This window comes from Apis mellifera, linkage group LG4 (assembly GCF_003254395.2).
Source record: "Apis mellifera strain DH4 linkage group LG4, Amel_HAv3.1, whole genome shotgun sequence".
Taxonomy (NCBI): Eukaryota; Metazoa; Arthropoda; class Insecta; order Hymenoptera; family Apidae; genus Apis; species Apis mellifera.
The window spans coordinates 12,566,911-12,580,662 of record NC_037641.1 but is presented as its reverse complement, the minus strand read 5'-3'; the positions used below and the strand labels follow the sequence as shown (position 1 = coordinate 12,580,662).

General features: G+C 21.5%; 1 protein-coding gene across 3 annotated transcripts; it reads left to right on the top strand.

Moving 5' to 3' along the window:
• Window positions 1–5,854: 5,854 nt before the first annotated feature.
• LOC414051 (ATP-binding cassette sub-family G member 1) lies at window positions 5,855–13,672 on the top strand. 3 transcript variants are annotated; one of them, XM_006569375.3, is made up of 12 exons: window positions 5,855–6,106; window positions 6,730–7,073; window positions 9,390–9,507; window positions 10,060–10,249; window positions 10,323–10,468; window positions 11,285–11,523; window positions 11,608–11,904; window positions 11,998–12,155; window positions 12,241–12,409; window positions 12,496–12,596; window positions 12,695–13,036; window positions 13,376–13,672. In XM_006569375.3, exons 2-12 carry the CDS (start codon window positions 6,881–6,883, stop codon window positions 13,532–13,534), a joined length of 2,112 nt encoding a protein of 703 aa, XP_006569438.1. In that variant the 5' UTR covers window positions 5,855–6,106; window positions 6,730–6,880; the 3' UTR covers window positions 13,535–13,672. The 3 variants fall into 3 exon arrangements, with proteins under 3 accessions (XP_006569438.1, XP_397486.2, XP_006569437.1); XM_397486.7 differs by having other exon boundaries at window positions 5,855–6,300; XM_006569374.3 differs by having other exon boundaries at window positions 5,855–6,637.
• Window positions 13,673–13,752: the final 80 nt, after the last annotated feature.

The following is a 13,752-nucleotide window of genomic DNA, read 5'->3' as shown; positions in this document are numbered from 1 at the left end:
TAATTTTTTAAACAATTAAAATCGATAAAATGTAAATATCAACTGCATTTCATTTCCTAGGTATTACTATTGTTAGATATTATAAATAGGAACTAATTAACATTTGTTTTAAAATTGTGATCAATCTCTTGTATGTTTCTAATTTTAATGTAAAATTATAAATAATTGATGAAATTGATGAAAATAATATATATGTATATATTATTGTTATACGAGTATAACCGAAGTATATTTGTAAATAAAAATTAATAAAATAAAAATTCAAAAAATAAATATTTCTTTTCTTCTTTTCTTCTTCCTTTAAATTGTACTTCTCTTATTTTTTTCGCAAATTATTTTACAAATTATTTTATAAATTATTTTACATTATTTATAAAAATATACATAAATAAAATAAATAAATAAATAAAAAAGTAAATTGAAAAATTAATATTAAAAGAGATTTATTTATTTTATTTTATATAGAAATATAATAAATATTTTTAAGGATATCAGGAAATATTTGTATTTTTAATTTTTTTTATTAAGTAGCAAAAAATTTGACCTTTCATGTTTACGTAATTATAAAAATAGCATATGTTATGTTGATGTGAAATGGATGAAGGAAATAGAGTAAGATAATGATATAATTTCAAACAAAATGTTAGCTTTATTTATTAAATATATAAAAGTTGTAATTCAAATTCTACAATATAACTTAGCATTCATATCTGTAGATATTTTCAAAAATGATAGAGATAATAACAGTCCATTAACAACGCAGTTCTTATAGATGTCGCTTTTATCAACTAAAAGAAGAATTTCCTTTAACGAAAAAAATTATTATTTTGTTTATTCAAAGATTATTAAGCACATTTATATAAATAATAAAATTAAAATATTTTTTAATATTTTATTTTTATAATTTTGTCTTTATTTAATATTTAATAGAAGAATTATTAAGTAAATCGTAGTAAATAACAGAAATATAATTTCCGGTGGCAGCTCAATCGATGTTCGTTACGTTGTACATTATGTCGATGCCATGTCAGTTTAGCTTGAACGATCGCGGAGTGAAGTTCTTTTGTTATTTTTTTGTTTTTAATAATTTATCATTTCTTTGAAAATTTTGATCTTATTTTTAATATTTCTAATAATTCGTTTTTTAATCATTCCTCTCATTTTTATTTGATTTTAATTCGTAACGTCATGTTCAAGCTAGACTATCGTGCAATAGTTTCGTTTCATATGTTAGTGTTTTTCAGATCTTCCGCGTCTTCCGCGTAGTGCAGTTTGGTTTCATTGTAATCCCGGACGATCGTAAGTCCCCTTTTCCCCATTTTCTTTCCTTCTATTTTTATGTCTGTAAGGTGAAAATTATATACTTCATGAGAGTAAGATCAAGCGGAAATAGTTGCCATTTTCTTTGTTGTTTTAACATAGTTAATTCGAACAGGATTTTTGCAACTCTTTCCAAAGAATTACAATCAAAGAAGATATAATTTGTGTTGTGTTTGGGAATAATCTGATTCTTTTGAGTTAGAGGATGGCCGTGACGTACACCGCCATTACATGACCCGTTTTATGCGGTGATTCGACATATTTTGTTATTTCTTAACTGCCTTTATTTTGGCTAAAGAAATCACACGTATAAAATTGGTAACCCATTAGGGATCTTTTGCGATTGTTGATGAACGGAAGCAAAAAAAACATAGTTTTTCTGCATCGCAAAAAAACGCAGTTTTCTAGCTTTGTTTCATCTGCAAAATTCGCAATACGTAAATAGAATAATAACGTACTTAATGTTTATATTCTATTTCGTGCTACCTTCTATGACCGTGGCGACGGAAATAGAGGAATATCAATTATCCTTGTGACGACGTATCGGACGAGACGAGCAATGTAATCAAATGAGCACAGTTATACTTTTAAATTTTATTTTTTTTTTTATATTTTAGATAGCATCGTTCCGTTATTTAGGCTCTTCTTTTATTAAGAAGTTCGCCATTAAATAACATATAAACTAAACAATTGCACAGTTTATAAATCCTGCCTATTAAAAATCTACTTTAGCTAGGGCTTAGCTTAGTTATAAGTTTAGCTAGGAATTGGTATATGTTTTAGATTAAAAAGAGGATAGGCGATGATTAGCACGTCTACCTCTTTTTCGGGTAGGTCCATTTTTTTGTATACCGTCTGTTCCAAATGGAATAAACGGTTGATATACTGCGATGATGTCTACCGCAGTTTAAAATTTGTAAAGGAGGGTGGATGGGACCGTTGGAGATAGGGCGAGTCACCATTTGCAGCAACCTCCTCGTGGTGTGACTTGGGAAATTTGTTTTACTATATAAGTAAAACAAATTTGCTAATGGCTGCAACGATTTTTAATACTTTAAACATATAAAATAATATCATTAAAAATAAAAATTATTACTATATATATCATTTTTCATTTGTACATTTTATTCTTAGTTTTTTTTTTTTTTCTAAGTTAGTATATAAATATTTATATTGCAAAAAAAAAGTATATTCATAAAATAATTATTTCTGCTTTTAAATAGCGATATAATATTGTTTGAATTCATTATTGAGCAAAATTGTAATATAATGAATATTATATATTCATTTTTAATATAAATTATCAATATATTAAAATAAAATGAACAGAAAGTAAAATAAGTTGAAAAACATAATGAATATTCAGAAATTTAAAAAAAAGAAAAATGGATATTGTAATATAAGTGTGTAATTTAATAATTTTATTAATTATTAATATATTGGACTTTAAAATGGAAAATTATCAATTAAACAGATCAAAATGTACAACAATATTTCTTATATTGATTAATACAATTAATAGATATAAAATTGATATGGTGTATTTATTTTCTGTAATTTAAATGAAATGAATAAAATTTGTTTCAATATTTATATTGTTATTTGCTAAAAGATTTACATTATTTATAAAAATATGAAAAAACTAATGCATAAATGTAAATAAATAAAAAACTACATAATCTCTTTAAAACATAACCTCAAATTTTTATAATCAACAAATTATATAATATAATAGATTTTATTTATATTTTATTATTTGTAAATGATAAAATTTGACTACATTATTTATCCTTGAAAAAACTTAATAATTCTTCTAATTCTTTTAATTATTTTTCTATCAATTTCAATAAAATAAATAAAATACAAAATTGATATTGTAATTTGTAAAAATTCATCGTGCAGAAATAAATTATTTTACTTTATTAATGAGTTTTCCCATTATCGTATTATCATATCAAATTCTATTTTTAGAAAGTTTAATTAGCGATATAAAGATAAATTCATGTATAAAAATAAAAAGAAATAATGCTAAAAAATTAAAGACCAAGTGGTTTATTAGATAATGGAAACGATCATAGAGTATAATAATTTGTACTTAAAACAAAAATAGTATAAATATTTTTCAGAAATTATTTTTCTTTTTCAAGCTTCAATGATATCTTAATTTAAATAACTACTTAATTTGATAATTGATTTAATTTTTGAACAAAAAAAAGAATGTTTTTTTCTCTACTTGAAATATTATTCATGTTATTTAATATTGTTTTCAAATACTTATATTACTAAGAGGATATACAAAAGATATAAAATTGCGTCCGATCAATTGATATATATATGAATAAAAGATATGTATTATGATTGATATTTTTTAATCCAGTAATTTCGTAATTATATTGTTTTATGGTATTTTAGGTATTTTATTTATAATAGAATTTTTATAAATTTTTAATTATTTTTTTATATTTTTGAAGATTGATTTTTGACGATAAATAACTATTTATATTAAGATAATATTTTAAAAAACATTTTTTAAATATTTTTCAATATATATTGAGCAATTTATGATATATATATATATATATAATATGTTTATTTACATTTATGGAATCATAATCTTAGCCAAAATCTTTTTGATAAAATTAATTACTGATAAAACTGATAAACAAAAGATTAATTCACATTTTAATATAATAATTAAAAATAATTACAAATTATATTGTTTATTAAATACATCAAATAAGAAATGTATTTTTAATTTTTATTAGTATTATTAATTATCAGTATATATGTTCTTAAAAAATTTAACACACAGAATTTATTTTTAATTTTATTATCATAAATTATCTTTTTATTATTACCATAAATTTATTAAAATAAATTATAATAAAATATGAAAATATGAGAATATAAATTATAACAATATTTTGCATACAATTCTAACAATTCTATTCTTATCTTAGTTCCTAATTTGATATTTGAACTTTGTGCTTTCATGTAAGTTGTTTGTATTTGGGATAGATCTATAAAACACTGATAATTTTATCAAGAATAAAATCTAAATACATATACTATATCTTCATACACTATATTCATTTTAACAAATTTTGCATACACAGACACACACACACAATATAATATATATATATATATAATTGATATAAATGAACGGATATAAAGAGTAAAAAATAATTCATTTTTGAGAAATTAATTAAAAAATATTTTTTCATATTTTAGTAAATTTTTTTTTTAAATATAATATATTAAATAATAATATAAAATAATAAAATTATAATCAATTATTATGATTTTATCAATATAATTTTAAATAAGAATTTTTATAAAGAAATTGTAAGAAAATGGATATTTATTATTAAATTAAATATTCTATAATCTTATTCATTATATATTTTATATTATAAATAAAATAAATTGGATTCTGAAAATATAAAATATATTATTTTAAATAAAAAATTATAAAAGATTGTTAACATATCATGTTATGAAAATTCATTATTGTTGCAATCTATTATTAAATAAAAAAATTAATTGTATAATTATATATATATAATTGAATATATTTTGTATATATATGTATTGTACATATATAATATGTTTAAAAAAAAAATTAAATATGAGGATATAAAAGAAATAAAAAAATAAAATATATACAAATAACTGATAATGATGAGTATATATAATAATATATAATGTGTCATAAATAATTTATTATTTTAAATAATAAATATTTGAAATAATAAATATTTAATACATAATACATAAATAATTAATATATATTCTATTCAATTAGGAAATAAAAATCGTTTGTTTATAAAGAAAAAATATATCTTAATTTTTTATGCGCATATAAAAAATCAATAAAAAAAAATGAGACTTGATTTGCTTTTTCTTTCATCTAAATTAATGATAAATTATTATTCTTAAATTCAACATATCGTATGATGACGTCCAATGAAACGTCAATGACGTGCATGAAATTTCAGAAATCAAAACGTGTACTTTTTTAATTTTTTAAAAAATATATAATATTAGGACAAATAATAATTTCATTATAACGGACAAAAAACAAACCTACAACTTATTTAAAATTCTATAATAGATTTTAATAATAATAATTTACATAGAAACAAATTTGTATTTTGGAATATTTTATATTCGTTTTTCTTAAATATAAAAGAGTAATTAAAAATGGTATTAATTTATTACTTGCTGCTATAAAAAAACTAAATTTTTGTTATAACTTTAAGATAAATATATTTTAAATATTTTTTATTGTTATAATTTTAAATAATTTATCAATTTAATCTTATTGAAGGTATAAAATTTAAGAGAAAAAATTTAAATGTTATTTGAAATAAATTAATTAATCATAACCGGTCAACTAATAGAGCAACGATTACTAGAGATCACAACTAAATAGCTTCTTCACGATCTCGACTTTGATCATATTAACTCATCACTCTCTTGATTATCTTTCTTTGTTGTGTCCTTAAAAAGATGGTGGATGCGTGGAAAAAAGAGTGAGAGAGAAGAGAAAAGGAAAACAGAGTGAGAAAGAGCACTCTGGAAAGCAACGGCGGTCAATGGTGATGGCCGCGATGCAGCTAAACGGTTGAGTCAGTCAGTCAGTCTCGAGACACCGAGATTCGTGTATCGTTGGGAGATTGTTGAATTGGTTACTGTCTCCAATTTTTTAATAGTTTATCATGAGTATAATTCTATAATTTTAAAAACGTTCATTGTTGTTCTACGTATAATTGTAAAAATTGTAAGCGTGTGTTTTATTTTTAATTACTTAACCACATCGTTATGTGCTTCGAAGACGCGGAATATAGAAGTTGAGTTACTCTTGTTTCTGACTCGAGGATAAAGTTGTTGGTCTATACAGTTGTTAAACATATACTCCTAAAGTTATGGTCGTCTCTTTTTGACCGACTTCTCTCGTATTGCTAGTTCAATAATGTAAGAAGGCGCGTTATTTGAAATATATTTGATCTTATCTTTAAAATCCTCATTGTAATATCTTTAAGATAAAACGATCTTATCAAATTGAATTTAATAATAAGAACTATGATATTTAAAAAATTGTTAAAATTGAATATATGTAAATAAATGCCTATAAATTTATATTTTTCTATAATTAAAAAAATTAATAAAATTCATGTGCCAAAGAAATGTGTAATATGTTCCAATATAAAAATAAATATTTGTAAACTTACAATTATATATAATAAGTAATATTTTATATCCTTAAATATAACAAAATAAAATTCATCACGTTTTTTGTGATTAAGAAAAGGTTACATTTTTAATTTAAACATATATAATATAATGTGTATATTATATTAGATAAACAGATAAAATTAAATTTGAAAATAAATAATTTTTCAGGCAATGAAAGAATTTGTATGCTTATGCAATAAAGAGCGAGAATACAAGATTACGAAAAAGTCAATTCGTTTGAACAAATATCGATCATAAAAAAAGATTTATTTAAATTTTATAGCAAATTCAATATAAAAAGTTCTAAAAAAGAAACAAAATGAAGCTCGAAGGAAATTGTTCAAACGAAGATAATACTAATGAAATATTATTACAACCTAGAAAAGGTTCTGGTTCTCGTTTGCAAATTGTACCTGCACAACATAAAACGATTACTCATTTGCCGAAAAGACCACCGGTTGACTTAGCATTCACCGATTTAACGTACAAAGTACGAGAAGGTAACAAAAATAGTAAGTATTTTTACTTTTCTTTTATATTTTTATAAAAGCTATTTAAAGCTAAAATTTACATATATTTTATTTTCAATCAAACAATGTAAATACTACTACAAAACAAAATAAATACTAAAAGTTCTTTGAGGCATCATTGAAACGATTAATTAATTAATTTAAGAAAACATAATAAATTATTTTATTACTTCTTTTATTTTTTCTTTCAGTTTTTGTAATTGATGAAATTGATTACAAAAAAGAAATTAAATATTATTAATATGTATATCATAGATATACATATTATTAAGACATAATAATATATAATACATATTTTTAATTATATTAATAAAATTAATTATATTAATAATATTACATATTAATAAAATCTCATTATTTAAATTTAATATTTATAAAATAAAATGATTTTATAAATAATATTTTTAAATAAGATATATAATGTAGAGAAATTAAATGAATCATAATGATAATGTTTTTATTTTCGTTTTTATTTTATCTATCTATATATGTATACTTTTTTTACTGTACTATATATATATATATTTTTTTTTTCTTTTAAAAAATAACTTTCTATATGAATTGAATATTAAAGTGAAGAAATTAAAGCAGAGATTTTGCAAGAAGACCGCTTACGGCATAAAATTTTAACAACGATTTCTAAAGTATATGCAATTAGATATAGAAAATATTTTTTTATTGATATGTTTTTTAAATTTTTAAGTGCGACACTTAAAACAGATTATAATTATTTGAAAAGAGAAATTTAATAATTTTGCGTTAAAAGAAATAATGATGGAGTAAGGCAGCAAACACAATAATAGAATGAATGATTTGAAAGAGAACCTTTGTTTCTATTTATCATTAATTTATACTCGACCAGCTTATGGCTGGTTTGTTCCAATTACAGTATCTGGCGATAAAGTTTCATTTTACTGGTAGCGAGTTAGCGTTTTCATTTTATTTTGTTTATTTTTCAATATTTTTCTTTCTCTTCTTTTTTTTTTCTTTTTATAATTCTAATTAAACGAATGATTAAATTTATTTATTAAATTCATTAAATGTTTTGAAATAAAAATTTAATATTCTTTCGGATTATTATTTCAAAATTATTAATTACATTTTCTTAATTTAATTTAATATTTAATTTAATATTTAAAAACATTCGTTGCATTTGAGAATATTTTTTTCTTTTTCTTCTTTAATTATGAATTGTTAATGTTATATATTTTATATATATATATGTATATATATAGTTAACTTATGTGTATGTTAATGACTAAGCAATTTTTTTAATATTACATAAATATTTAAAGAATGTTTAAATACTATTTGTATCAATATTATTTGTATATCAAAAATATTGCATTTTTAAATAAAAAATCTAATACGTATATTAATATTAAATAGATATTTATATTTATATAATAGATATTTATAATAATGATAAAAATAATATATATTTATATATAAATATATACATGTGTAAATAGAAAATTAAACAAAAATAATATCGAAATTGAATGTATAATAATATTTTTGTAATTCATCTTTCAATATGTTTGCAATATGTTGATTTTTCTATACAATACAGGAAAGATTATTATGCTTGATTATAAAAACTTGTTCTATTATATATATAAGAATATTAAAAAGAATGAATTAATTGAATTCTAAACTAATCTGAATAACATTGAATAATATATATATATATATATATATATATATATTTATTAATATTTTATATTAATGCAATATATATAATATTTGTAATTGATATTTATAATAATCATCCTCTCTTTGTAGAAAATATTCATATAATAATAATAATAATGAAAAATCAAAATATTAAATATGTTAATTATTAAATAGATTTAAAACAACTTTATAAATATTCAAAATTTAATTTGATTTTTTACTAACATAAACGTTATCAACATAAACGTTACGTCTGCAAACAAATCCATGGTCACGCAATCATTGTTATATACACATATTAAAATGTGACGTAATGGCATCATAATATTATCATAATATCAACTTTGTTTATTGTATATATAGTTAAATAATTTTGCATAAAATATAATGATAAATTACATTTATAATTATATTATTCAAAAATATTTTTTATATTATATTATAAGAAAAAGAAACATATATTTCAAAATTTTATATATATATATATGAATCACAATGAACATGCATATATGCGAAATCATAAATATGAGAAGAATATAAGAATTCATTTTTTTATAAGTAAAGTAATTACAACAATTTCTTTTCCTTATTATTAAAAATAATTAAATAAATAATTTTTAGATGCAAAGACAATTTTAAAATCTGTCAGTGGAAGATTACGATCTGGAGAACTGACAGCTATTATGGGGCCTTCCGGTGCAGGAAAATCTACTCTTTTAAACATTCTGACCGGATACAAGTGAGTCCTTATATTTATGCAAATTCTGCAATGTATTCATTAAAAAATCAATGTTCGTTTGTACATGTTAATTATATTTTATAAATGGGTTATTTATTATTATTTATAAATGGGTTTTTAGTAAATAAATCAAATAATCCATTAAGAATAATTCTTTGTCAATTAAAAGTATTTTTTTTCTCAAATATTTTCATTTTTTTTTTTTCATGATTTATTATTTTTGCAATTGTTCTACAAAAATTTTTGAATATGACAGAAAGATGTTCAACGATGTTAATTATCGATTTGAAAAACACGAATAAGATTTAGTAGATTAAGTATAATGATCGAGGATCATTACTATTTATGCAATTTCAATTTTATTTTCTAATGTTTTGATAATTACATAAGTTATACGTTAAAAAATAGAATTTTGATATGAAAAAATATTATATGAAAAAATCATAATAAAATTTATGATTATTTTTAATTCATTTTAATAAAGAAGAATATTGTTTTATTTTTTTAGCATAAACGATTATACATTTAAAAATAGTTGAACTATATGTTTAGATCAACAGGTACTGAAGGAAGTGTTACAATGAATGGTCATGAAAGGGATCTTAGTGCCTTTAGAAAATTATCATGCTACATAATGCAAGATAATCAACTTCATGCGAATTTAACAGTGGCTGAAGCCATGAAAGTCGCTGCAAATCTTAAACTTGGATCGCATGTTAACAAAACAGAAAAAGAAGAAGTGGTATGTTTTATTTTTACAATATAATCTAATAAAAAATATTTAACTTTTTAATTATATTATTTGTGTCATTTAGATTCAAGAGATTTTAGAAACACTTGGTTTATCCGAGCATCGTCAAACTATGACATCGAATTTGAGCGGTGGGCAAAAAAAAAGACTTTCTATTGCTCTTGAATTAGTCAATAATCCTCCAATAATGTTTTTTGACGAACCTACTAGGTGAGCAAATCTTATACATATGTATATATATATATATATATGTTGTACAAAGGAAAAGAAAACAAGAATGTTTTTGAAATGTTTATTCATTTATAGAAATTATAAATTTATAACAAGAAAATATTTTTTCTTCTTAATAGATCAATGCCAACCAACTTTCACTATCATTAATGCTAAAGAATCTTGTTTTCTGTTTGTACACATACATATAGTATATATATATATTTATGTATAGTATATATGTATACTATTTATATTTAATAAATAGTGGATATCCTTTGAATTGAATTTTTTCTAATAAAGATACAATCATATTTCATTAATTTGTAATAGTTATATGTATATATAAGAAATTATATGTTATAAACAATAAAATTGACGCATACAAGTTAATTTCATCAAATGAAGAAATAAAAACATGACTAAGAGAAAGTATACAACCAATCTTGAAGTTTTTGAAAGTCCTTGCTTTCTCGCTTTCACTGAAATTATATATAACATTCTTTTTTAAATATCGTAATTGTTTTTATCTTTGAATTTACCGAATTTACCATATCAATTAATTTATCATTTATGTGTTCATCTTGAATTTTTTAAAAATTGATTAAAGCTTTGGAAAAATAATTTTTGAATAAAAATCTATTAAAATTTTGTTTTGATTAAGAAAAAAAAACGGAAGATTTATTTAACAATTATTTAATGTATTTTAAAAATTTAATGAAAAGAAATACAAATCTTGTCTCATTTAATTTTTTGTATTTTTTTCATATTGTAATGAAAATATTTTATATATATATAATTTTTATTAATTTACAGTGGTTTAGATTCTTCGTCTTGTTTTCAATGCATCTTGCTCTTAAAGACTTTAGCTCGAGGCGGAAGAACGATAATATGTACTATTCATCAACCTAGCGCTAGACTTTTTGAAATGTTCGATACGTTATATACATTAGCTGAAGGACAATGTGTGTACCAGGGATCTACATCACAATTAGTACCGTTTCTTAGAAATATTGGATTCAATTGTCCAAGTTATCACAATCCAGCCTCTTTCAGTAAGTTATTTATGACATTGAAATATCTTAGCTTTTTTTAAAACTCTGATTTCAAAATAATGATTATTATATTTTAATTTTCAGTTATTGAAGTATCTTGTGGAGAATATGGAGATAATATCAAAAATTTGGTAAATGCTATAAAGAATGGAAAATATGATATTCGAGAAGGATATCCATTTCCTGAAAATAAATTGGAAGAACTCAATAATTTACCTGATTCGTTTTCGAAAAACGAAGAAGGTGGAAAAAATACTGAAAGAAAAGATAAAAATGATGCGAGCAATTTGAAAGAAAAGTTTGAAGAGGATAAAGTAAAAAAAGAAATTAATAATAAAGGAATTATTTCATCTTATGCAAGTAATGATATTGCAAAACAAGGTAGATAAGAAAATTGAATAAATTATTAAATAATTTATGAATATATCAATTATTTTTAAATATTTTATTATTGTTATTGTCTTTCTGTAATAGATATAGTAATACCAATTGATATGGAAAAAAAGGATAATGCTGATGTAGCTTTACTCGATGAATCAATTATAGTTACTCCAGAGAGATATCCCACATCGGAATATCAACAATTCTGGATTGTTTTAAAACGAACTTTACTTTTCAGTCGTAGAGATTGGGTAAATTAATCAGTAGTTTAAATTTTATTTAAAGTCTAATTTTTTTAAATAAAAAATTTTACAATTCTAATAATATTTCCTTTAGACTCTTATGTATCTTCGACTCTTTGCTCATATTCTAGTAGGATTATTGATTGGCGCACTTTATTATGATATTGGAAATGATGGTGCTAAAGTACTTAGCAACCTTGGATTTCTATTCTTTAATATGTTGTTTCTTATGTATACATCAATGACTATTACAATTTTATCTTGTAAGTCATATTATTTTAAAAATGTTTTTATTTATTTTTTTGCTTCCTTTTTTATGATAACATTTTAAAAACTTTTCTTTTCACAGTTCCATTAGAATTGCCAGTACTTCTGAAAGAAAATTTTAATAGATGGTATTCTCTTAAGGCTTATTATCTAGCAATTACTGTATCAGATATACCATTTCAGGTAAAAAAAAAAAAAAAAAAAAATTTAATTTTGTTATAAAAATGAATTAGATTTTTTCTGTACATACAATTTTATATGACACATGATTTTTCTTATAGGCAGTATTTTGTGTTATATATGTCACAATTGTATACTTCATGACAAGTCAACCAACGGATATTATGCGATTCAGTATGTTCTTGGGAACATGTTTACTAATTTCTTTTGTAGCGCAATCGGTTGGATTGGTGGTTGGAGCAGCAATGAACGTACAAAATGGTGTATTTTTAGCACCAGTTATGTCCGTACCATTTCTCTTATTCTCCGGCTTTTTCGTTAGTTTTGATGCAATTCCTGTATATCTTAGATGGATTACTTATCTAAGTTATATTAGATATGGTTTTGAAGGGACTGCTCTTGCCACATATTCTTTTGGTCGAGAAAAACTTAAATGTTTCCAGGTATGATATACTCTTCTCATATACTCTTTTTTTTTTTTTCATGTAAGTTAAATTATTATTATCATTTAAAATAATATGTCTTGAATAGTTAATTTAAAATGGTTAATTTAAAAAAAAACTCTGTTAAAATTTTGTTTCTACATACACACATATATATATATAATATATAAATATAGTATAAAATTATACAAATAATATAATAATATTTTATATACACAAAAATCTACATTACTAAAAATTGTTGGTCTAGAAATCTTGATTTCATTTTTCAAAATGATCCAATTTACTTTTATATAATCCATTATACTTTTTTTTTATTATTTATTTTTTTATTTACAGGTATACTGCCACTTTAAAAACCCAGAAACAACATTGGAAGAACTAGACATGCTTGATGCAGATTTCACTCTCGATATTCTTGCCTTGCTTTTGATATTTGTTGTTCTTCGAATCGCTGCCTATTTATTCCTTCGTTGGAAATTAAAGACTGCGCGATAGATCGATGTACAATTATTATCAATTTAAAATGTTGAAATACTTTTATAAACGAATGTTAATGGATTAAGGTAATGCATTTTCTTACCGTCATCGTACAGTAGAAGATTAATAATCTTATGTTTTAATATCGAAAATTATTTTTTATTTATAATTTTTGATCATCAAGACAAATTCATACGAATACTATACGAGTAAAATATAAAAATATTATATTCATA